This window comes from Siniperca chuatsi, linkage group LG8 (genome assembly GCF_020085105.1).
Source record: "Siniperca chuatsi isolate FFG_IHB_CAS linkage group LG8, ASM2008510v1, whole genome shotgun sequence".
Classification (NCBI taxonomy): Eukaryota; Metazoa; Chordata; class Actinopteri; order Centrarchiformes; family Sinipercidae; genus Siniperca; species Siniperca chuatsi.
Window position 1 is genome coordinate 31539621 of NC_058049.1, and position 27433 is coordinate 31567053.

General features: G+C 41.6%; 1 protein-coding gene and 1 long non-coding RNA gene across 3 annotated transcripts in view; both read left to right on the forward strand.

The window, feature by feature from the left end:
• Nucleotides 1-6717: 6717 nt before the first annotated feature.
• Nucleotides 6718-15361, forward strand: LOC122880653. The gene is made up of 3 exons (XR_006378995.1): nt 6718-7181; nt 12015-12756; nt 12901-15361. It is a non-coding gene; the product is annotated as an uncharacterized LOC122880653 (long non-coding RNA).
• Nucleotides 15362-26029: 10668 nt separating this feature from the next.
• Nucleotides 26030-27433, forward strand: part of LOC122879932 (storkhead-box protein 2-like) — a 106089-nt gene continuing 104685 nt past the window's right edge. Inside the window, exon 1 of one of the 2 annotated variants that reach the window (XM_044204564.1) lies at nt 26030-26838. In XM_044204564.1, the coding sequence (XP_044060499.1) occupies nt 26499-26838 (340 nt within the window). In that variant the 5' untranslated portion in view covers nt 26030-26498. The remainder of the gene's footprint in view (nt 26839-27433) is intronic. The other variant, XM_044204562.1, reaches the window with a different exon arrangement.

Here is a 27433-nt window from a genome sequence, read left to right on the forward strand (position 1 = left end):
TACTGACTGAAACAAATTCCAATCAACTGTGGTTGATATGGCAATAAATTATTGAATCTATTGAATCTTGACTCTTGAAGGTGGGTGTTATTACATGCATCATACATGTAGTATCTCAATCTCATCTTCAGACAAGCTTGAAAAAGCCAGTGCAAAAACAAAGAAAGTGACATTGCTCAGTGTTCGAGTCAAACATCAAGTTCTGAAATGCAAGCTCATAAGGTTCGGCGTGATGATGAGACAGAGGGACCATTGTCACCCAAGTGCCTGCATTAATCTGTGGTTGGGCCTCTCCACGACAAAACAAAATGTGTATGGTGCATGCAGGGTGTGGACATGAAGCACCCGAATAGAAAAGGTTTCAGTCGTAGCCTTTTCTACGATAGAACACTCCTGGACGAATGAGGGACTACACCGTCTCACCCGAATAGAGTTCAGGGTAAGGTGTTCAGACTCAACACACGCTGTAGGTCTTTGAGACCCAGAGACCCAGTGCACGCCTCACTCATTGGGGTCTACGACTACAAGAATTTACTTTCACTGTGGAGTACAGGAAGGGCAAATACAACACTTACAATTACAATTACAATGGTAAAAGGGACACCAAATTGTGTAGGTGCAATCAATTAATTTTCAGAATTAAATTTCAAGATAATAAATAATAACTTTAATTAACAAAGTTCCTTCGGGCACCACTCTTAAAGAAAAGAAAATGATAGCCAATCAATTGACTGAGTCTCATAAAATATAACTATCAATTTGGAACTCTGATTATTGATTCGATTAATAACTATAACCAAAATTGCCATCAATAGCTGGTAGGTTGATGGATTCAGCATAGAAGAGGTTGACAGAATTTACTCTTGTGCAACATTAAAGAAACTAGTATAATTATCCACAAGCATTTATTTAAAAGATAAACAAAAGAAAAGCACACAAAATGAAACCTAACTAAAATGTACTATATACAGGTGTGTGTGTGTGTGTGTGTGTGTGTGTGTGTGTGTGTGTGTAGGAGAAAGACAAAATGGATTCTTGGCTTCAAAATGGCGGCTGAGGCTGCATGGCGTTGGACAAAGGGAAACTATAAAATGATATGGCTGACGAAGTGATGGACTCATGTCCAAGATGGCGTCGGAGACCACATCTGTGTGTTAAGCTATGATTAAGGCCAAAGTTAGTTGCATGCAAAGTCTCTGTGTCCGTGTGGAGCATAAGGGTCACTACGTGTTGATTTGCCTCGGTAAGCGTATTGTCTCATTTCTGTTCGCCGGAGTTTGTGTGTTACTGGTAGCGTATTTTTGCTGCTCCCTAGCTAATCCAAGTTCATTTTGATTGATTCTTCATTACAGCGGCTAATTATCTGCTATACATTTAAATGTACACTAGTTCTGCTCAAGCACTCATAGCTCTCTCCTTCTTTTAGCGACTTTCTCATTAATCCCACAGTTTACATGCTATTCCGTTGTGCTAACTACCGTTCTTTAGCTTAGCAGCTAGCGATGGCATCTATCTCCCTCTCTTACTCTCTCTTGCTCGGTTGTCAAAAGTTGAGCTATTCCTCTGCCTCCTTTAGCGATAATGGTACATGTAATAAATGTAGTTTATTTTTTGGAGGTGAGACTTAGTGAACTGGAAACGCGGTTCTGCACCATGGGAACTAAATTGTTAGCTGCTGTAGTTAGTTAAGTTAATGTTGAGTCGGTGTGTACATATGCAAAGACAATGCCAGACTCCATAGTTTTCTCTGGGCCCCTGCCAAAACTGACCAGTGATGACATGTTTAGCTGTTTCCATATTGGCGTCTCCTGCCTCTCTGTCCATAACAGAAGACCGGACCACACCGAAGGATTATAGCATGAGCTCCATGGTCCCCAGTCAAGAACTTGTGGATGGTCTTTGCGAGTTACTCACCACTAGCTCACCTACTTCCACACCAGCCATCACTTCCGCCACTTCCGCAGTCACTCCTTCACCACCGGTGTATAACAGTCCCATGGCCAAAACCAGCGCCCTTCTCTGGCTTGGCGGAGGACTGCAACAGTTTCCTTTTGCAGTGTTTGCTGGTCCTGGAGATGCAGCCGCACCTGTACCCCGACGATCGCTCCAAGGTAGCTTTTATTATATCGCAGTTAAATGGATGAGCACTCCAATGGGCAGAATCCATCTGATCACAAAATGGACCCGTTACCCCGTCTCTGAATAACTTTATAACCCACTTCAAAGAGGTATTCGGCATCCCAGCAGGTGATTTGTCGGCTGGTGAGCAACTTTACCATCTGAAACAAGGTTCTAAATCCATAAATGACTTCACACTAAGGTTCAGGACTCTCGCAGCTGCCAGCGGATGGAACGAACAATCACTGCATGTGGTTGCATCTTGCTGCATATGTCTCTAACGATTCATCCAGCTCTGCATCAGAGTTGCTACTTGTATGCAGTCTTGTCTAGAGGAACACCAAGGCCAGCCACTATTCGCACCATCCCTCCGCCAGCCAGAATCCATCAGCCCTCCAGAACCAGGTCCCGAACCTATGCAATTGGAAAATAATTTACTGACACTAGCTGAGCAGCAGAAGCGGCTGTCCCGGGGCTTATGCTTGTACTGTGGTGGCATGGGGCATGTCATCTCAACATGCCCTATTCGTCCTCCCCGTCCCACGGTGAGTACCATCCTTCCCGCCTTGAAAAGAGGGAAGGATGGTTTCTACCATTATCAGGCTTACTGCTGTCGATGTCTCCATTCCATCTCCTTCTCCTTCCATCTGCCCTCAGTACAGTTCCTTGGATACATCAGCAGCAGCAGTGGCATCCAGATGGACAAGGGGAAGGTAGATGCCATAAGGACCTGGCCCACTCCATCCACCATCAAAGAGCTCCAAAGATTTCTCAGATTTGCCAACTTCTACAGAAGATTCATCAAAGATTACAGCTCCATAGTATATCCGCTTACCAATGTCCTCCGCTTCTGGTGGCCAAACATGGCTAGGGATGTCAGGAATGCGGCATCTCAAAGAGCATTTGCCACCTTACCTACAGTGAGCTACTTCCTCTGCCCGTTCCCAACAGACCCTGGTCACACTTGGGAGTGGATTTCATAACCGACTTGCCTGCCTCTGACAACAATACCTGCATCCTGGTGGTGGTCGACCGATTCTCCAAATCCTGCAGACTGATACCCTCAAGGGACTACCCACAGCCATGGAGACGGCAGAACTCTTGTTCAACCACGTGTTCCGTTACTACGGGATCCCTGAAGACGTAGTGTCTGACCGGGGACCCCAGTTCATTTCACGAGTGTGGAAAGCCTTCTTCTCCCTCCTAGGTGTGACCGTAAGCCTCTCATCAGGATACCATCTGCAGCCCAATGGGAAGACGAAGATCCAAGAGATCGGCTGGTTCCTACATACCTTCTGCCATGGCCACCAGAACCCTTTGCACCAGTTCCTGGGTTGGGCCGAGTACGCCCAGAACTTGCTCCGCCAACCTACCACCGGACTCACTCCCTTCCAGTGCGTGCTCGGCTACCAATCCCCTCTCTTCCTATGGTCAGGAGAACCATCAGAGGTACCAGTGGTAGACTACTGGTTCCGAGAGGGTCTGGGACGCAGCTCACCATCAGCTGCAACAAGTACTTTGCAGACGCAGAATGACGGTCAACTTGAGATGCTCCACTGCTCCAGCCTATCAACCTGATCAGAATGTCCGGCTGTCGACCCGAGACATCAGAATGCGTCTGCCCTGCAAGAAGCTCAGTCCCAGATTCATTGGTCCCTTCACCATCACTAAGCAGATCAATCCGGTCACTTATCAGCTCCAACTACCACCACAGGTTTCTTTTCTAAACTTCTTCTTAAAAAGCCCACTCTTGATCCAGGGGTTTTAGCTAACTATAGAACTACAGTATATCTAACTTTCCCTTTCTCTCTAAGATCCTTGAGAAAACAGTCGCAAATCTGTTGTGTGACTTTCTAAATAACGATAGTTTATTAGAGGATTTTCAGTCAGGATTTAGAGTGCATCATAGCACAGAGACAGCAGCGGTGAAAATTACAAATTACCTTTTCAGACAATGGACTTGTCTTTGTACTCGTCTTGTTAGATCTTAGTGCTGCGTTCGACACCATTGAACACCATATCCTTTTACAGAGACTGGAACATGTTATTGGCATTACAGGAACCGCACTAAGCTGGTTTAAATCCTATCTATCAGATCGATCTCAGTTTGTACGTTAACGGTGAGTCCTCCGTGCATGCCAAAGTTAGTCACGGAGTTCCACAAGGTTCTGTGCAAATTCTATTCACCTTATATATGCTTCCTCTAGGCAATATTATTAGGAAATACTCCATAAACTTTCATTGTTATGCGGATGATACCCAATTATATCAACTTCAAGCATGCCTTAATTGCAATTTTCTGATGTTAAACTCTGACAAAACTGAAGTTATTGTACTTGGCCCCAAACACCTCAGAGACACATTATCTAAATATATAGTTACTCTAGATGGCATTGCCCTGGCCTCCAGCACCACCGTAAGGAACCTCAGAGTTATTCTTTAACTCCCACATGAAACAAACTTCAAGGACTGCCTTCTTTCACCTACACAACATTGCAAAAATCAGGCACATTCTGTCTCAAAATGATGCCGAAAAACTAGTGCATGCATTTGTTACTTCTAGTTTAGAATATTGCAATTCCTTGTTATCAGGCTGCCCGAATAAGTCTCTTAAGACTCTCCAGTTGATCCAGAATGCTGCAGCACTTGTACTGACAAGAACTAGAAAAATCATATTTCTCCAATATTAGCTTCTCTGCAGTGGCTCCCTGTAAAATCCAGAATAGAATTTAAAATCCTTCTCCTCATCTACAAAGCTCTTAATGGTCAGGCACCATCATATCTTAAAGATCTCATAATACCATATTACCCAACTAGAACACTGCGCTCCAAGCATGCAGGGTTACTTATGGTTCCTAGAGTCTCCAAAAGTAGAATGGGAGCCAGAGCCTTCAGTTATCAAGCTCCTCTCCTGTTAAATCAGGTCCCAGTTTGGGTTCGGGAGGCAGACACAATCTCCACATTTAAGAGTAGGCTTAAGACTTTCCTCTTTGATGAAGACGGTGTAGTCCCTCATTCGTCCAGGAGTGTTCCATCATAGAAAAGGTTTCAAAAACAGAGCAATGTAGTTTACTCCATTCAATACAGTGAGGAAAACTGCAAAGAACGGTACATAGGTGAGACCAAACAGCCACTTCACAAAAGACTTTATCAGCACAGACAACACGCTAACTCAGGATTACAGAGCGCTGTGCATTTGCATCTAAAAGCTACAAACCGCACATTTGAAGACAGCGAGGTGAAGATTCTAAGTAGAGAGAAGAGTTGGTTTGAACGGGGAAGGAAGCCATTTTTGTGAAAAAAGAAAACCCCTCTTTGAACAGAAATGGTGGTCTGAGATTCAATCTGCCCAAAGTCTACCACAGTGTATTAACACCTTGGTCAAGCCAATCATATGCTAATCAGGTACTTAATAGTGATGAGGTAGGTGCAGCCAGAAAACAATAGGCCTGATTACTGATTATTGGGCCATCTTGGAAACAATTAGGTCAGTTTCAGGTGAAACTAGCTAATCAACAGATACTCAGGTATATTCCTTCCTGAGGCCAGGGCTTATGTAACACAGAGTAGCTTAAATTTCTAGTTCCCATCCCATTTTTTTTTCACAATTGAGAATGACTTCCAGATGGGAGCAAAAACGTCTTGACTCTGACAACAGTGTCCAGATGACTACGACTGAAACCTTTTCTACTCTTTGATGAAGCTTACAGTTTGGGCTGGCTTGGGTGAGTCCTGAACCATCCCTTAGTTATGCTGCTATAGGCCTAGACTGCCGGGAGACTTCCCATGATGCACCTCTTTCCTCTCTCCTCTATCTCCATTTGTATGCATTTTTCTCCCATTACTGCATGTTACTAACTCGACATCTTCTCTCTCTCCTGTAGTTTTGTGATTTCCCGTCTCTCTCCTTTTGTCGCTTTCAGCAGGTATTTCTACCTCCGGAGCTGCAGAGACTGGATCTGTGGTTGTGGGCCACCTGCTCCCCCCGTGTTCCTGCTGGACAACTGCTACTACAGTTGTTGTTGTTGGCTTTGTTACTATTATTGTCATTATCATTCCTATTATTATTATTATTATTATTACTATATTAATATTACCACTACCATTACATTATTGCTATTTTAAAATTCTAGATGGAATTTGCATTGTGCTTCCCTCTCCCCCACCCCCCTTCTCTCTCTCTCTCTCTCTCTCTCTCTCTTTCTCTCGCTCTCTTCACCCAACACGGCAGCGGTGGACAGCCGCCCACCATTGAGCCTTGTCGTGTTTCTGCCTGTTAAAAGGAATATTTTTCTTGCCACTGTCGCCAAATGCTTGCTCATGGTGGAATTTGTTGGGTCTCTGTAAATAATATGTAATAACCTGATTATTTAGTATATCAGGGTATTTTGTGTTTTTTTTTAATTTACGAGAATGTATACCATTTCATTATTATAATTGCATTGAGGCATTGTAATTTCATTTGTGATGAATAATTTCATTGTTTATTATACAGTTAAAATATGCATTTGCATAGTGTTAAAAGTTTATAAATAGAATAAGAATTCATAGTTTATTCAATAGGAAAAAAAACAGTAATGTTTGTTTTGTTATTATTTGATTTACTGGAGTGTACGTAATGACGCAACACTAGAGCGTAGAGAGAGAGAAAAAAAACACACCACACGAGAAGCGGGAAGGACGGAGCAGCAGTGACCGTGGCCGCACATTACAGGAGCTCGCAAAACCTAGAAAAAGTGTTTAAAAGCCGCGCTTCAGCACGCTTGGAAAACTTCCCCTTGTTTCGGAGGACTGCGGAGGACTCACAGACAACTCGTGCAGCCTGGGGCGAGTTTAAATCGTTTTCTGAAGAATGAGCTGGAAGAGCTAAGCTAAAGTTGCTAGCACCGTGTCTTTGCTAATTCACCTCGGAACCAGTCGGGAGAGAGAGATGACGTGATCACCAGACGAACACCCGCACTCACCTGCGTTGAGGACGACAGCCAGGAGAGCGGATTCCGTGTGCCCATCTCATCGATGTACTTCCTTCGTTTTTTTTGGCCGTAATGGTGAACTGCAGACTGGTAGGATTATTCAAAATTATTTCAAAGGATTTGAGCTCCAACGCGCACCAACTCAAAATCGAGTGCACTCGTGGTGGGAATGACTCGTGGTAAATAATTTATGTCGGGGGAATTTCTTATAGTGAATACATTTGAATTAAAACTGAACCTTTTTTAATACAAAAGCATAAAACATATCCAATGTGTGAGTCTCGCATTTGTACACTGTAAAATCAACACTGTAAAAGGAAAATAACCACAAGGTAATTACATTTAGAGGTACCTGTTTATTGACTAATTATAAATTATTATATCTGAGAATCCTTTCATTTATTCTGAAGCTAGAATCATACTTTTACCCTAGACAAAGGTTTTATACATCGGGATGTCTCTTTTGCCAGTGTTAAATTTGGAAGTTAAAGGAGTCTATATACTGTAGTTATTCCTTGTTAATAACGAGCTGGTTGGCAAAAGGGTTACAAATATTATAAAGAGTATGATCTGGACCTGCTCTATAGGATAAGTGCAATGAGATAACTTCTGTTATGAATTGGCGCCTTATAAATAAAATTGAATTGAATAATTCAGTTCTCTGCATATCCATCACTGTCTGGTTTGGTTGGCCACCAAACAGGACAGGAACAGACTACAGCAGACAGTCAGGACTGCAGAAAAGATCATCTTCCACCAGCCCATGTCCATTGAGTTAATTGCGCTCACCTCACCACTGCCCTGCGCCAATTAACTTGGCGCAGGGCAGTGGTGAGGACGAGCAGCTGGGCAGCGGGAAGGCACAACAGGCAGGAATGACGCCTGGAGGCTAGCATGCTGGGGGCTAGCTGACTGAAGGACAGGCTGAGGGGCAGGCAGGTTGCTAGTGGGCTGGATGCTAGCAGGCCGAGGTGCAGGCAGAAGACTAGCAGGCAGGGGGCTAGCAGGGCGGCTAGCGGGCCAAGATTCAGGCTGGGCACTAGCAGGCCAGAAACTAGCTGGCCGAGAAACAGACTGAGGAGTAGCAGGCAGGGGTGCAGGCTGGGAACTTGAAGACTGGAGGCTAGCATCAGCTGGGGTGTCTGGGTATAGAGGAAGTCTGTGAGCCATTCAAGGATGGCCTCCCTCAGCCCAGGCAATGTCGACAATCTTGCTTCTACCATTAAAATGATTGCCTCTCTGTGGGACTCATCTCATCCCATATGTCCTTGAGGCACATCACGTCACAAATCACCTGGTACTCTTCCTCGGAAAAGTCGGGGTAACAAGACACAGGTGAACCTAATCAGAGCAGGGGCAAACAATCAAAAGAGGCGGGAAAAGCAAACAAAGATAAAACAGGAAATAACTGAATGCAAACCCAAAACCATGACACCAAGATCTTCTCTGATATCAGATTTGTGTTGTAATAAACGCATATATTCAAGTAAGGAAAACTGAGGCACATCAAGTTTATTCTTCTATTCATCAAAGTGAAGATTGACCAAAAGAACAAGTTTTTCCACATCAGGAGGTTATAAATTACATTAATAGTTTCTTGTTAGGATGTAAAAGCGTTTTGTAGGAATATTAATATATCATCTGTGTAAAGGTTAATTTAATCTTGTACTGTATGTGGATGGCTGGAAACTACATCATCATTCCACAAGTTGAAGATGTCCTTTGATTTTAACAGCATGTAACAATGGAAAGTGGAGAGCTGCTGTTGAAAACATTGTTGGATTTGGGAGCTAATGAACTCAAACACTTCCAGTGGTACCTGCAGCAGGCCGACAACCAGGAAGGCATCATCATCATCCCAAAGTGTCAGCTGGAGAAAGCAGACAGGGTGGATACAGGAACAAAATATTAAGCAGTCCTGAATCATATATACACACATAAAAAACTTTATACCAGCAATACTGTACAGGGTATGCTGATTTACCATGAAATGTTTTCATTACTTGGTATATTCTCTCAGTAATGTCATCTGTTGTTTACTCATTCAGAGACTTGACGAATGCCAACATAAACTCAAACACAGTTTGAGAAAGATGTTTCAGCAAATCATCACAACAAGAAAGTCAATACTTCTGAATGAGATCTACACAGAGCTCTACATCACAGAGGAAGAGACCAGACAAGTTAACATGGAACATGAGGTCAGACAGATTGAAATGGCATCCAGGAAATCAGTAAGAACAGAACAAAAAATCTTAGTTAAAAATATCTTTAAATCTTCACCTGGACAAGAAGAGCCATTTGGGACAATGATGACAAAAGGTCTGGCATTGGGAAAACAGTCTTAACACAGAAGTTCACTCTGGACTGGGCTAAAGATAAAAACATTCAGGACATATATTTCACATTTCCATTAACTTTCAGAGAGCTAAATGTGCTGAAAGAGAAAAAGTACGGCAAGTTCCTTGTTCATCACTTGTTTACTGAAACCAAAGAAGCAGTGATATGTTGTGCCGTGGACGCTTCAAATAATGACCAAAACTGGTGTCGTTCAAACTGAACATTTTTACTCGCCATTACGCTACAGTTTTACAGAGGAAAAAGTAAACAAACGGACTTTGGCACCTGACATCTCACATTCATACTATCACTAAAACTAGCAAGAAAGCAGTGGATGGGTTACTTCCTTGCAACTTCCTTTCCTTTTATTACTGTCCATAGTAACACAATTATTACCATTACGCATATTTACTGTAAATATGTAAATAGTATGTTTTAACATTTCTTTTATAAACTATTTTGAACTAAACAACATGAGTTGCATTATTTAATTTAAACCAAAACAATTCACAACATGATATTTTCCATACTGTGGTCCAGACCTTCAAACGGCACACATTGTCTAGATTCAACACTAAAGGTGATAATGGAGTGACACGCAATGTTGGCCTATCTCTGTTGAAGACAAGGAACATCAGCAGTTCATAACACTGAACTTAAAATATACGAGAATAAAGTTTACAGTAACTTTTATGTCCATTAAGGTTGAATCTGTGTAAACTGTCATGGAGAAGTTGTGCAGCTCTGGCCTCAGTTCTAAGCTCTAAGTCCTCTGATCTGAAAGAGCTAGACCTGAATGTCCATATCTATTACAGAACACATCCTGTAATTTCACAAGGGTTAAAATGCTGTCTGGAACGATGAGTTCAATTACCGAGAAGCACTGTGAAGATTTCATTCCCCACCACCCCGTTATGTTAATCCTGTCCGAATGGGTCTTAAGATGGAACCAGTTTTAATCAGGGAGGCAATACTGAATGCAAGGCTGTTTCGCAAGACAAAAGCAGGAAAAAGGTATTTTCTATAACCAACAGAGACCTGAGCTACAATCATCCAGGATACACAGGAGTAATAGTGCTCTTTGCTAGACTGGAGGATCCACAGTGGAGACTGGACACTCAAGTATGGAACCAGGAAGACATATATACATTTGCTTAGTTGGACTGAGAAGTGGAAGAATACTGGTTGACATTTATGACTGATTAGAAATTCTAAAATGGTATTACAGTAAATGCACAGGGTATGTGGTTTTGACTGTTTTTTCCTTCAGTGTGGATCACAGCAGAGGTTGAAACCTGGACTGCAGAAGTATTAGTTTGACTCTTGAAAACAGTACATAATCTATTTGACAGAGAGCATTTTATGCTGCTCATGGAGGTGAGGATAATAGCTTTTATTACATTTTCAAATTAACCGTTTAGTAAGTTGTGAAATGTGAAACACTTTTTACATTATTTACTAATGTATATGTGCATATACTGTATGTTTAAGCATTCATCCAATATGTATCATATATATCAGCCTTCTGCCAATATATACTGTGCACAGCTTCTCCCACATAACATTAGCTGCAAGAGTTGTCTTTGCTTATGACGTGGCATACTTGATGAACAGTGAAGTTAGTCTATGTAGTACGTTCCAGTTAGTCTATTTAAACTGCTGTCACACCCAAAGGTACGGTCTTTAGTTCATAGAAAACTGCAGAGAATTTCTCAGTGTAATGAAAACTAAATGCTATAGACTAAAAAGTGACGCATACAGACCTAAATTAGTTTTAGTTTACTAGTAATATAAGCCGTCAGCAGCTATCATATGTAGGCATGAACTAAATCCGTTTACCATCTCCAGATCCGGTCATTCTTGATTTAACTGTCTGAAAATGTTAGCTCCGTATATTTTATTCAAGGTTCTAACACATGAGGGTCAGTGGTAGGGTTGCACCAACCGATTATTTTTTTTAATCGATTAATCTAACGATTACCTAATGGCTAATTTATTAATTATTCTAAAGATTATCTTTCATTACTTGATTAATATAACAATTAATTTACCCAAAATAAACATCAAAAACTTTTAATATCTCTTTAATATTTCAAGATTTGATTCAATAATTTTCTCTTAAAAACAAACAAATGTAACTAAAAAGAAAGTATGTACTGCAGGGCATTATTCTGCAACAAAAAATATATTTGTCTATTGAAAATATTATAATATTTGAAAGAGTAAATTAAAACACACACCCCTACACCTCTGGCCTCTGCATGCACACACACACCTGCTTGCCCCACCTCTCTCTCCCTGTCTGTGTCTGCTCTGTGATTTTCTTCATCAGCACTATGTTTTATAAAGTCGCCCAAAAACCACAGCTCCTGTTTTGGATGTTTTCACCCGTGGTTCTGCTTTCACAGCAGCAGTTGAGCCATGGAGGAGGCTTGTTGTTAATGACGTCGCCAATCGAAACGATCAAACCCATCGTACCGAATGACATCGGCACCAACAGGTGCACTTACAAGCTTTTACAAAACAACGGCACAAGTAAGCCTACATAAACAGGAGGATCTCTCTCTCTGTGTTTCTCTGCAGAGCATGTGCGACTGTCGTTAGACCGCACAGGAGGGGAGAGCGAGGGGAGACTGCTGCAGCTTGTCCCCCGGGAGAATCCATGCTCTGATTGGTGCAGCCAGACTTCATTGCGACGCATCGACGCTCAATATGCAAATCGGCGTATTTCTGTAATCAATGACGTCGATTATGCCGATGAATCGTCCCAGTCCTAGTCAGTGGTTTAGTATGAGTAGATTAATGGTGACATTTTATGAAAATGTCACCTTTTCAGTGGTCTGCTGTTCCTACAAACTCACACACTAAAATGAGACAACCCAGTCCGTTTTTGTGGGCATGTTGCACTTTCTGACCATCTGTAATTTAGCAAACGAGCATGCTTTACAGTATGTAGGTATTGAGTATGTGTATCACTGCTAGACTGAGCATAGAGACATGTACTCAAAGCAAACATGAGCATAGTACAGTTACAGCTGATTAGAATGCGATTGGTAATTTCATTGTGACCTGGAGGCACATCTTGTCTGTTGTGCTGTAGAACTGTACATTTAGGCTTCTAGACCTGAAAGATTAGCAAGTAGCTACTGCTACAACCACTCAGATTCAGCTCTGTTATTAGTACCGTCAGTACTGTTTTTGTTGAAATGGACTTTCAAGCTTTCAAACTTCTCAAGTATGAAGCTCACACTGGCCCACTTCCAGTAAAACTTTCTTTAAATACTTTTGAGGGATTTATTTGCATTAATCCATGTTACAGGCCAAGGTTTGTAAAGATTTTGCTATTCTGCTATATACTGTATCTACCCTAGTAATTAGAGTTATATCTGCATTCATGTGTTTTATTGCTATTTTTCTTCTGCCATTTGAAAAAATGCATGCATTAAGCTTTACTGTTCTCTGTGTTTAGGAAAGCACATCTGGACAGTTGGCTATGGTACACCATGTGGCCTACCTGACTGACCCACTATCAAAACTCTCCAACCTCATTTCAGAAGTGTTGGTTTGTTGACCAACAGTTATTTTATTATGTGATGTCATTCGTTATGATTCTGTAGTTTAGTTGTAATTGCTCCTCATTTTTTTATTTGGTACGACTAACATAATATTGAATGTCTGTTTGTATGTATTGAAGGCACGCATAAAACTATGTCCTGCACTGATGTTGGTGTTGGCACCTCGACTATTGACTTCAAAGCTTCACTACCATTCCTAACATCACCACCAATAAAGAGACCATGTAAGAGACCTCACTTGGAGCTGGAGGAGGAAGAAGAGCAGAACCCTTTAGAAGGCAGCTCTTTTATGGACATTCCAGATCCACAGGATTCTACATAAGATCCTGCAGACTGTCACTGAGTCAACAGACTTTTTAACCTAAACATTTTAATAATTTGTTGGATTAGTTTTCTGTGTTCATTTTAGCTCAAGCAATATAGCTGTTAATATTTTGTTGTTGTTCATTTTTTGTCTTAACGGTCTAATACAGTGGAATTTTCCATCCCTGTCCATAAGACACCAGGACACAAGGATGTAAATAGAGACAGCACAGGATGGCATGTTGGAGCGACTCAGTCAGGGCAGACTCACCAGGTAGATACTTTTTACTGTGTGTTGCATAGAATAATGTTTTTGTTTAAGGGGGGTGGGTGCCTACGGTGAGCTGAAAACTTTGCTGATGTTAAATAAAGGTAAAGATAAGGTTTAAGAGATCAGTAGATCAGCACTCAATAGCGGCCTCCTGCTTTACAGTATTTGTTTCAAAGTGCGTCATAATCACTGCTGAAGGTGCTGATCCAGAGACCTGGTGCGGGAAATTGCTGGCCACCCGTCGGTCATGCTGATTGGCGCAATTCCTGTTACTTCTCGGAGGGGATGCAGTATTGATGGCTGACAAGATATGTGATTTTAAAAAAATGTGCTGTGCTGATATCAGACTGTGGATCTGTCGCTCTGTCAAATTGACAGGCGTAAATTCAAAGTAGCACAAACATGACATAACATGACACTAATGCATCATGTTATGACAAATGCATCAAAATGACCTCTATACTCTCAGTAACTGCGCCCTACTTAACCTCAAGTCTCAGTCAAGCCTGGCTATGCAATTCAGGAATCATGTAATTGGTATATGATGGACAATGCTTTGTCATACTGACAGTTACTGATGTCATACTGTATCAGGCTACATTATCATCTGATCTAATTCATATATTTTTATTATTTTGAATCCAGAGTGCGGCAACAAAACGTGCGGGGTGTCTGTACCTATTCCACTCATTCAGTTACTGTGGCATCAACTGTTCATGTGTGCATACAAGCCAACTGTGCGTAAAAGAGCTTTCCAGTCAATAGAGTGAGAGCACATGCCACACGCAGCTTTCTCTCTCTTCAGCCAGCACTGAACTTCAGTTTACAGACAGTTTTAACGTGCGTTTTCATACTTAACTGTATTCTCTTTTGGAACAGTTGTCTAGATGAAACGTCTCCAGCAGCACTGGACATGCAACTCGGCATCATGTAAATGGTGTTAATTCATGACGAACAGTCGGATATCTGATTTCATGCATGGCTACATCATCATCTGATCTAATCTACAGTTATTTTTAGGCTATTTGTTATTCAGGGTGCAGAAAAAAATATTTTTTCCATGACACTTATCTGTATTTTTATAATCAGAGCAATGAAGTAGATACCACAAGGAGAAAGAGGGTCTGAAGAGGAACCTTGCACTCATGGAAGGAGCTGGTGTGACTCTGGATAGTATTGTCATAGACTGTCACCCTCAAATCCTGAAATTCCTGAGAGAGGCCAACATCATTTACCTGGGTGCAAAAAATAAAAATTGATGACTGAAATACTGTTTTTACACTGAACAAGGAATGTGACAAACTGTCTCAAACATCTACTGGACAGCAGCTTCTTCTACAACAGGGCCCGAGAGTACCTTCGTCCTTAACCACATGCAAGACATCCACACCCATGAAGACCCTGTTTTCCTCAAGTGTTAGCATTATACTACGATTTCATTCACCAAGCATGCATACTACCCGTGGTATCTCCCTGCAGCAGACATTCTCTGCCTCTGTAGGCATTGTTGCACAGTTCCCACAAATACACCTGTGCCAGGAAAGAGATTACAAAAGTGGAAACATGGCAGGGGTAGTTTATTTGAATGTAATTGCTATTTAGGACATAGGTCATCAAATGCTACAATTTAGTAAAGTTGACTGTCGTATGCTGTGTTGTGTAGTGGTATGTGGACCCAAAGGCAGATGACCAGGAAGCGGTATGAGGTGAAGTAGCCAGATGGCTATCGTGTTTAATGGGGGTGATGTGGTTTACAGCCAAGTACAGGCAGACCGGTAAGCAGACAGGTAATGAACAGACAAAAGGCAGCTAGGTTACCGGCTGGCAGTGGTGGAAGCAGGGGATTGAGTCCAAGGTGGCAAACAGTTCACTAGGGAGCAGGCAAATTACAGAAATCCAGGATCCAGCCAAGGTCCAAGGGCGACAAAGAATCCAATACAAACTCACGGTAAGAATGCTGGGGAACTGGGCTCAGGAACCAGGTACCACAAAAGGTGCACCGTGACAGTGACTGACACGCACGCGCACACAAAGAGACCCAGACTAAATACCCTAGGGGAGGTGCGCCAACGAGACACAGGTGCAAACAATCAAGGAAGGACTAACAATCAAAACTGGAGGGAAAACAAAGACAGGAAGTAAAAACACAAGACACACAAGGGAAGAGGAATACTACAAAATAAAACAGGAAATGAAAAACCTTAAACTACCACAGACTGAGGATGAGCAATTTGTAAATGTTAATAAGTACATAATGTTGACATGGATCATCGCAGTGGTTCAAGCAGGCATGGAAGTCATTTTATAGTCACTTGTTCCACACACCATCCAATCACATATGTCCACAAGTTATGAATCTCACTTTTTCTACACCTTAGCACTTTTGCACAAAAACAAAAGTATTTTGCTTTGCCCATACTGTGTCCGGGTAATCTTTTCAATTATTAGCACTTCTGACCACGCTCATCACCACAGTGATGTAGAATTGCACAATAGTGTATTGTAAAGTGTTGTGTTGCACAGGATGTGGTTGAGCATGTAGCAACCGCGAGACAGCACAAGTCTGGATGAAGTTTTGTCCAAATACAAAACCAGTCATTATTCTCTGCTGCATGGTTCTGCAAATTCTGTTCTCCTTTAGCAACTCATTGTCTAAATTATTCTCTTGTCCTGGGACTAATTGTGTCAACATCTTGAACCTAGTGTTTCCATGTACTGGCTGGATGATTTTAACAAGTACACCATTGATAAATTCTCTGCTGGTGACCAGAGCCTGAAAACAATGGCATTAGTTCTTCACACAAGTCTCCAGGACTGTTAAAGCCAGCATCACTTCCTAGTTCCTGTTGCCATTCAGCTGCTTCTTCACTGTTCTAATGGGATTTTTTGGGGCCATCGTCTGTTTTATTGATGATGTCACATATTTCCACTTTAAGCTACCATTTTGTTTTAGGAAGACCTACACACAAAATGTCTGTGTTCTTTTAGACTTGGAAGTATTTTAGTTTCTTACTGTCACCACAAGAGGTCAGTGAACAGTAATGATCATTTGTGTATCAGTCTGTTCTCTGTGATTTCTATATAATAGTGACTATATTCATGTCTGCACTCAGTGAACAGAAAAATATAAACCCCTGTACCATGTAACGTAATCCTGCCCCGCAATAAGAACAACCTTTATGAATGATTTGCTCATCTCAATTTACATACATATGCGCTGACAGAATATTAGAAACACTAATAAAAGGCCATCCAGAACAACAACTTCACAACCTACGGCCTGGAAAATCTAAATAGCATTCTCACTTGCACTGATTGTTGATGAGTTCCAGCTATTTTCCCATAAAACATCCCCTTGGGAGGTTCATCAACAGATACATTCTTTTTTCATTTTGTCACTTGCTGTTGTTGTCAGAAACATTGTATATGATCCCACATGTCTTTTATTAAAGAAAGGAACTGAACTGCTTTTTGAGTCATGATCTATTTTATTTTGGAAATCTCTACAGGAAGTGTTTATTGTGTCTCCTTTGACACCAAAGATGGTGAGGTTTTCTATCTGAAAGCTACATACAGAGTATATTAATGATATTTTTAGATTGGATTTATTGATGATCTGATTTCACGATACATCTGTTTATTTTTCAGATAATTGTTCCAACATGTTCATAGTTTTAATATGATCAGCATTAAAAGTATCAGTACTGCAGTTGCCCACTGTGACCACGCGAGGGCAGGGCTCGCTCAGTTATTTCTGTATGAGTCCATATCAGTTCCATAACATCAATATTCTCATAACTAGGAATTAATATAGAGATTAATCACCAGTGTGTATATCAGGGGTAACAGTCATTTATTATTATTAGGTAAGTATATCATGTATGATCATACCTGTAACATAATTCTAACTATCCATCCATTTTCCATACCCACTGTTTAGCATGGTGGGGGACAGGAGCCATTGCACTTTTCCTATAGAGCAGGTCTAGACTGTACTCTTTATAATATTAATTACAGAGACCCATCAAATCCAGTGAACACTATTTGTTTAGAGTTCAGGATTACCAAATTATTTAGAGAATTATCTTATATCATACAAATAAACAATTGTCAACAACAATATTTGCCATATTGAACAAAAATGGGAAATGAGCTAGAAATAGACATTAGTGTGGGAAAGGTTTTTCTCAGAAACTCACAAAGTTACAAATGCAAATATGTGGAGAGAGTTTCAATGGAAACTAGGTTGTTTTTTTTCTGACCCCTCACATCGCATCCATAATGAGCCCTAGAATAACAGTTGAATGCTGGAGGAATTGCGGAGATGGCAAAGATGGCAAAACATGGACACACATGAAATATCTGGAGTGAAATATTTGAATTACTTGATATAATAAGCAGAAGGTATTTAGTCCCCAGAGACCCATTGTTAGCCATCCTTGGGGTATTGAGAGAGAGACAGGAAAAAAATACAGTATATTTACTACACATACACTGAACAGGGTCAAGAAAGAACCTCCATCCTAGACAAGTGGCAATCGGTAATTAAAGGAATCTGCTAAATGTAAAAAAAACCAAAAAACTTTTATAATAACTAGTATTATATATTTTAATCTTAAATAATTTTTCCAGGGCAAACTGCATTATCAAGATGGTATTTTATTCAGATATTACTACTGTATGAATAGACCTGAGAGACAGCAATGTAGCTGTGGGGAAGGACTTGGTCGGGGACAGGTGAGCGAAAGGACTGATATGGTGGATGAACAAGAAAGGATAGATGTTACTGGAGTGTGAGTGACAGACTGAACAATGACAAGACAAATTAATGTAGGATGTTGGTACAGAATGGAGAAAACAGGTTAGAAAGGGAGAGTAAGGAAAGGGTGGGAGATATTTTTTTTCCCACCCAATTTTGTAAAAACCTTGATGATTATCTGGAATGTCTTTTCAAAACACTACCCAATAAACATCAAGTTGGAAAGTCAATACATGCAAGGTTCAAGGCTGATGTATATGCCAGTGTCATAAAATATCACAAACAATACATATAAAAAACATTATAGACCAATATGATAACATAGATATTAACACATAATAACATGTTAATACTTATTCATTCTCAAACCAATTAACTTCATGTCCTCTCTCACTACATCCAGAAATCTCCTCTTTGGTCTTCCTCTAGACCTCCTGCCTGGCAGCTCCAACCTCAGCATCCTTCTACCAATATATTCACAGTCTCTCCTCTGGACACGTCCAAACCACCTCAATCTGGCCTCTCTGACTTTATCTCCGAAACGTCTAACATGAGCTGTCCCTCTGATGTCCTCGTTCCTGATCCTGTCCGTCCTCGTCTCTCCCAAAGAGAACCTCAACATCTTAAGCTCTGCTACCTCCAGCTCTGCCTCTTGTCTTTTCTTCAGTGCCGCTGTCTCTAAGCTGTACAACATCGCTGGTCTCACCGCCGTCTCCAACACCTTTCCTTTCATTCTTGCTGATACTCTTTTATCACACAACACACCTGACACTTTTCTCCACCCGCTCCAACCTGCTCGCACTCGCCTCTTCACCTCTTTTCCACAGTCTCCATCGCTCTGAACCGTTGACCCTAAGTACTTAAAGTCCTGCACCTTCTTCACCTCTGCTCCATGTGACCTCACCGTTCCACCTGGGTCCCTCTCATTGACACACCTGTATTCTGTCTTACTGCGGCTAAGCTTCATTCCTCTGTTTTCCAGAGCAGACCTCCATCTCTCTAGATTTTCCTCCACCTGCTCCCTGCTCTCACTACAAATCACAATGTCATCCGCAAACATCATAGTCCATGGAGATTCCTGTCTAACCTCATCTGTCAGCCTGTCCATCACCAGAGCAAACAAGAAGGGGCTCAGAGCCGATCCTTGATGCAGACCCACCTCCACCTTGAACTCCTCTGTCACACCTACAGCACACCTCACCATGGTCTTACAGCTGTCATACATGTCCTGCACCACTCTAACATACTTCTCTGCCACTCCAGACTTCCTCATACAGTACCACAGCTCCTCTCTCGGCACCCTGTCATACACTTTCTCTAAATCTACGAAGACACAATGCAACTCCCTATGACCTTCTCTGTACTTCTCCATCAGCATCCTCAAAGCAAATACTGCATCTGTTGTACTCTTTCTAGGCATGAAACCATATTGCTGCTCACAAATGCTCACCTCTGCCCTTAGCCTAGCTTCCACTACTCTTTCCCACAACTTCATTGTATGGCTCATCAGCTTTATTCCTCTGTAGTTGCCACAGCTCTGCACATCTCCCTTGTTCTTAAAAATTGGCATCAGTACACTTCTCCTCCATTCCTCGGGCATCCTCTCACTCTCCAAGATCTTGTTAAACAAACTAGTCAGAAACTCTACTGCCACCTCTCCTAGACACTTCCATACCTCCACAGGTATGTCATCCGGACCAACTGCCTTTCCACTCTTCATCCTCTTCAACGTCCTCCTCACTTCACTCTTGCTAATCTTTGCTACTTCCTGCTCCACACCAGTCACCTCTTCTATTCTTTGTTCCCTTTCATTTTCCTCATTCATCAACTCTTCAAAGTACTCCTTCCATCTTCCCATCACACTCCTGGCACCTGTCAATACATTTCCATCCTTATCTTTAATCACCCTAACCTGCTGCACATCCTTCCCATCTCTATCTCTTTGTCTGGCCAACCTGTACAAATCCACCTCTCCCTCTGTAGTGTCCAACCTAGCATACAAGTCCTCATATGCTCTTTGTTTGGCCTTTGCCACCTCTACCTTCACCTTACGCTGCATCTCCCTGTATTCCTGTCTACTCTCTTCAGTCCTCTCAGTGTCCCACTTCTTCTTAGCTAACCACTTTCTCTGTCTACACTCCTGAACTTCCTCGTTCCACCACCAAGTCTCCTTGTCCACTTTCCTCTTTCCAGATGACACACCGAGTACCCTCCTACCTGTCTCCCTGATCACAGTAGCTGTAGTGGTCGAGTCATCTGGGAGCACTTCCTGACCACCCAGAGTCTGTCTCAGCTCCTCCCTGAAAACTACACGACATTCTTCCTTTTTCAACTTCCACCACTTCATCCTCTGCTCTGCCTTTGTCCTCTTCATCTTCCTCACCACCAGAGTCATTTTACACACTACCATCCTGTGTTGTCTGGCTACACTCTCCCCTACCACTACTTTACAGCCACTGGTCTCTTTTAGATTACAAGGTCTACACAAGATGTAGATGATGCTCTTATATGTCACCCTATGTTCCTGCCTCTTCGGGAAGAAAGTGTTCACTACAGCCATTTCAATCCTCTTTGCAAAGTCTACCATCATCTGTCCTTCTGCGTTCCTGTCCTGAAGACCAAACCTGCCCATCACATTCTCATCACCTCTGTTCCCTTCACCTACATGCCCATTGAAAGCTTCAGACTCATCAACCTGTCTGATACTCTTTTCACCTCTAGAACATTCCTCACAAACTCCTCTTTCAGGATAACTCCTTCTCCGTTTCTCTTCCTATCTGGCCCATGGTAGAACAAGTTGAACCCTGCTCCTAAGCTTCTAGCCTTGCTACCTTTCCACCTGGTCTCCTGGACACACAGTATGTCCACCTTCCTTCTCTGCATCATGTCAATCAACTCTCTAGCCTTCCCTGTCATAGTCCCAACATTCAAAGACCCTACTGTCAGTCCTACATTCTTAGCTTTCCTCTTCTCTCTCTGCCTACGAACACACCTTCTTCCTCTCCTTCTTCGTCTTCGACCAACAGTAGTCCAATTTCCACCGGTACCCTGTAGGTGTAACCCAGGTCCTGACCGATCCGGTATGGAAGTCATTGTCACGATTCGCATTTTTAATTTGGCATGTGTTTTACGTCGGATGCCCTTTCTGACACAACCCTCTGCATTTATCCAGAGTTGGGACTGGCACAAGAAGACACTGGCTTGTGCCCCCTTGCGGTTGCATTACATACATACATATAAAACTAAAAAAATATAGTTTTTTTTGTTTTATATGTATGTTAACAACAGTTAACATACATATACACATTATTAACTAAAAAAACTAAAAATAATACAGACAAACACACACTTTTAACTGGATTGTTTGTTTGAAATGCAGACATACCAGTTAGATAGATACAATGCAAAATTCAAAGGTGGAAAAGGAAAGGGTAAGAGTACAAAAAAATAGAGAAAGAGAAAAAAGTATGAATTTGAATTTAAATTTAAAAAAGGGGGGTTAAAGGGGTCAATATGCTTTCCCAACCTGTTTTCATTCCCAGGGCGTCATATACCAACGTTATGTCCGCCCCTAGGCGTTGTATACAAACGCACATGGTGACCTTTAGCATCTGTAGGAGATGCCTTCAGAAACTGTGTTGTTAGGTTTACGCAACAAAACTACTTGGTTAGGTAGTAGGAAGTCACATGACTTTTGGTTTCACGCAGAACTTGAACCCCGGGTTAATGCTGAGGGGTGTGAGAAAACATTGGTATTTGACGCCCTGGGAATAAGAATGGGCTGGCTTTCCACATACATACACATGGAGGCCAAACAGAGTGATGGATAGCAGAGCAAGCTGGACAAGTCTGCATAGGCTATGGTGCACATTGTAATAACTGATTTATGTAAACACTGATTTATGTTCTGTTCTGGGAGGTTGGTTGTGGGGTCAGCTCTGGATAAATTGTTAGAAGTGAATTGAAGTTTCACGTTTCTTGAAAGTGGTTATGGTTGTCTTTAAGAGTAGCTGTAAGCTCATATTTCTCCAATATCAGCTTCTCCAGAATCCAGAATATTATTTAAAATCCTTCTCTTCACCTACAAAGCTCTAAATGGTCAGGCACCATCGTATCTTAAAGATCTCATAATACCATATTATCCGACCAGAACACTGCGCCCCCAGGATGCAGGGTTACTTGTGATTCCTAGAGTCTCCAAAAGTAGAATGGGAGCCAGAGCCTTCAGTTATCAAGCTATCAATCACTATTTCACACAGGGCCATTTAGGTTTGGATTTTGTTTTCCCTTCCCAGAAACAATCTGGCACTGGTGGTGTGGGTAAGCCTGGTATTTAAGCTGTGGAGACTGATGGTTCATTGAAGACAGGTGAGCTAGTAATCAGCAGCAAACCAAGGAACCAGACCAGAAGACACACACACACACACACATACACACATCTAGAGATCAGACGAGGACACACAAGAAACACAAGGAGCGGACATCACAAAAGAGCATGCAGGGATGGGGAGGATAAGGTGGCTGACTATGACAAGAGCATCTTACTACTCATCATATTTATAGAGAAAAATAAGAACAACACCAGGTTTCTTTTCAGCACTGTAGCCATGCTGACAGAGAATCACAGCTCTATTGAGTCATGTATTCCTATAGCCCTCAGTAGTATCGATTTCATGAGCTTCTTTAATAATAAAATTTTAACTATTAGAGAAATACATTCATCACATCCTACCCTCAACCGGTAGTGATTTATCTTCAAGCACAGGAACCTTAGAAACAACTGTAAAACCTGATATATATTTAGACTGCTTTTCTCCCATCGACCTTCTTCAACTAACTTTGACGATTAATTAATCTAAGCCATCACCCTGTCTCTTAGACCCCATTCCAACTAGGCTGCTTAAAGACGTTTTACCCTTAGTTAACGCTTCTTTACTGGATATGATTAATCTGTCTTTATTAACAGGCTATGTACCACAGTCCTTTAAAGTAGCTGTAATTAAACCTCTTCTTAAAAAGCCCACTCTTGATCCAGATCCAGTTAGCTAAACTTCAAGCATGGCTTAAGGACATAAAAACCTGGAAGACCTGCAATTTTCTGATGTTAAACTCTGACAAAAGTGAAGTTATTTTACTTTGCCCCAAACACCTCTGAGTCACATTTTCTAAAGATATAGTTGCTCTAGATGGCATTACACTGGCCTCCAGCACCACTGTAAGGAACTCCCACATGAAATAAACTTCAAGGACTGACTTCTTTCACCTACACAACATTGCAAAAATCAGGCACATCCTGTCTCAAAATGGTGCCGAAAAACTAGTGCATAGATTTGTTACTTCTAGGTTGGACTATTGGAATTCCAAATCAGGCTGCCTGAATAAGTCCCTTAAGACTCTCCAGTTGATCCAGAATGCTGCGGCACATGTACTGACAAGAACTAGGAAAAAATATTTCTCCAATATTAGCTTCTCTGCACTGGCTCCCTGTAAAATCCAGAATAGAATTTAAAATCCTTCTCCTCACCTACAAAGCTCTTAATGGTCAGGCAACATCATATCTTAAAGATCTCATAATACTATATTACCCGGTTACTTGTGGTTCCTAGAGTCTCCAAAAGTAGAATGGGAGCCAGAGCCTTCAGTTATCAAGCTCCTCTCCTGTGGAATCAGGTCCTAGTTTGGGTTTGGGAGACAGACACCATCTCCACACGTGATGAGAGTAGGCTTAAGACTCTCCTCCATGGTATTTTATTTCTCTTGTTGTGAAGCACTTTGTACTTTGTTTTGATAAGTGCTCTATAAATAAAGTTTTATTATTATTATAAAGCTTATAGTTAGGGCGGGCTTGGGTGAGCCCTTAACCATCCCTTAGTTATGCTGCTATAGGCCTAGACTAGGAGACTTCCCATGATGCACTGACCTCCTCTACATTATTATTACATTATTATTAATTTAAAATTCTAGGTGGAATTTGCATTGTGCTTCCTTCTCATTGAAATTTAATTGAAGTTTAAGATATATCACCATATCAAGTGTATAAAGAGCCCTGCAGGAGCCCTTAGGAAAAAGGTTTATTAAAAATGTTGCTGTCCTGCCAGACTGGCGAGCCCAGCTCCCAGATCTGGGATCCTGGTGCAGACACTTCCCTTGTTCACATGTCACTGGCAGGGCACCCACTGGTGGACTCCAGGAGACCTCAGTATCATCAATGTGGACACCTCAAGTGCATCTGTGGGGTGTGCAGGAAGTGGGCCAGGCGCTGAGCTCCAAATTTCACCAGTAGTTTTTGTTGTGGAATTTGTAGTAAAAGAACTATTTATTTATTAGTAATAAAAGTAATACTATAATTTGCAGTAATTAATGTAGTATGACCCCTGTGTACACACACATTTTAGTCTTCTCTGTTTTCCTCTACTTTGTAAAATGCAAAATATAAAATGTAAAGTCAGATAATGATAATAGTAAGTAATGGTAATGGTAAATATTAAAACTCTCTCAGTATGTTTGTATACTTTCATCTGTCTAATGATAGGCATGTAATAAACAAAAGACTTCTTCTAAAAAAACATAACAAATCTAGGCCTTTGAGTAGTCAGAAAGACTAGAAAGGAGCTCTATAAGTACAGTCCATTTACCATCTACTAAACTATTTATATACAGCGGAAAAGAGCAAAAATAAATGACAAAAAATGGTAATAGTATGTTAGAGTTTTAACTTCTTCCTATATTTCTCTACTAAGGATGATTATGAAATATCTATTCATGTTTTGGTTTTCTTTGGCCGAAAGGTTAATCTTATTCAGCCTATGAGGTTAACTGAAACAAACTTCTGATGGCATTATAGCATGTGTTCAATCTAAAACGTGCCTAATAAAATTTGCTAGCTTTGAAGAGGGACCTTGCTTTTCATCTAGCTTTAAGACCTTAATTACTGATAATGAGCTTACACCTAAATTCATTTCTGGTGAATCAATTTACCACACCGCACACCTAGGGCCATTTAATATTCCAGTTTGGAGAGCAGTAGAATAAAATATCAACATCATCAAAGTTTATATTGACAATGACTTTGTCTGACAAGTAGTTTTTCGTTTTTTCCAAACATTTCTCAGTATGTAGACAACTGATAAATTAATATTTATAGACTCAGTTTCTAAAGATAGAAAGTAACAGGGATACCATCTGTGCTTAACAGTGAAAAAGACCTCTTTCACTTTATGGTCGAGGAAGAAGTGGTGGGGGATGTCCATGGAATAACAGCTCATTGTTATTGAAGTTAAATGTGTTTTACAGCACCTCGATAAATGTGAAGCAAGAAATTTTACTTCAAGGGCTCTTATACTTGCTGACTGCATATGTGTGGTAAGTGCTAACTGTATTTACTGCGTTGTGAGTCTTAATTTGAAACTGTGGCCGGAAGACAGTGTTTTCAGTCTTGTTAATGCTCCCTTGACGCAGCTCCGTAACGATGCCTGCCATCGCTGTACCTGGATGAGACAGTCCTGCATCCAGCTGTGTTCTCGCGCACCGCACCGGAGCGTGCCAGGCGCGAGACAGGACCGTATTCACCGGCGGCTGGAGAGATCTTTCCTCCTGGTTAACCGTGAAGGCTGGCAAAAAAGATACAGGTGTCCCACGAGACCCGGTTGCTGCCTATCGACGAGAAAGGGGGTGGGGGGTGGTGGGGTGGGGGCACCGTCGCATCTGTTGCCTGGGTGAATTCATTAACACGTTAGCATCCAGCTAGCTAGCTAGCTAGCTAACGTTATATTCCTCGGTACCTAACGTAATAAGGAGGTTTAAGTTACACCGAAAATCACGAATGTCATCACGCGTTTCTGGTGGACACCGCTCGACATGAATCTTCAGTAAATACTGGGTTCGGTTACGGGGCGATATATTACGTCCGGAGAAGAAAACGTACCTTAAAGGTGTCGGAATGGATTTCATGTAAGGCTAGGGAGCTAACGGGAGCTAGCAGGCTAGCTTCATGGAAATACAGTTGTAGACTATGCGGCTGCTGCAGAGCGTAGCTTGTAGCTACACACCCTGCTAGCTAACATGGACTGTTTGTTTCCCATTAAGTCTAACGGTGTCTCAGATAGGTAAATACAATGATAATACTGCATTCAATAGTCAGCTAAAAGGCCGACGCGACAATGGAGTCTTTCCTGCAGATCGCTCCCCATTCCCTGGCTATAGTGCTGTCCAGGGTCGGGGCTGGGGAGGCGGTGGGGGCGGTCGGGGTGTCAGAGAGCGACGAGTTGCCGAAACACCACACCGGCTATGAGATTTTTGCCGATTTCAAAGCAGAAAATACCCAGCACCATGTGTGGAACCAGCGGATTACTGAGGCTGTTTCCGAGACTTTCTTTCTGGGATGGATAGATGAGCACGTGCTGTTGATACAGGGGAAGGAGGACCATCTGGAGGTGCTGAGGGAGGGATGGATGCGGAGGTCCCTCAATCCGCCACGGGGATTCACCATCAAATACCTGGGTAAGGCCTCCACACCTGTCTGCTTAAGTTTAGCCTAATTTTCGTGAGCTTGTGAGTGTTTCCATGGAGACTACCTCCATTCAGCACCGAGACATTGATGCTGCCCATCATCATCATCATCATCATCATCATCGTCATCGTCATCATAGCCTGCTGAACTATTTCTCTGTTGCATTCAGGCTTCTAAAACTGATTAGTCAGATATTCCATTGGCATGCGCCACATTGAAGCAATTACATAAATGGAAACATTTATTATAATTGCCTTAAAATCTTATAGGTGGATGGAAAAATTTAATTGCAGTCTCTAATTTGTACCACATAATTTGGTTCAATAACTGCTTTCCTACATTTTATTTGTACACATTTTATGCCTGCACATGTTCAGAACTAGACTACTTGTAGTCATTAAATTAAATTAAATTAACTAATGCAGAAGTCCAAATTAATTTTCTCTTGCACTTGTAAATCCCCCAGAATAAGACATCTAACTAAACTGTAACTCATTTGGCAGTCTTATACTAACAGCCAGTGATGTAGGAGGAAGAGGTGAAAAAGGCCTAACGTCACTTTTCTTAGCTTTTTGTTTCATAAAA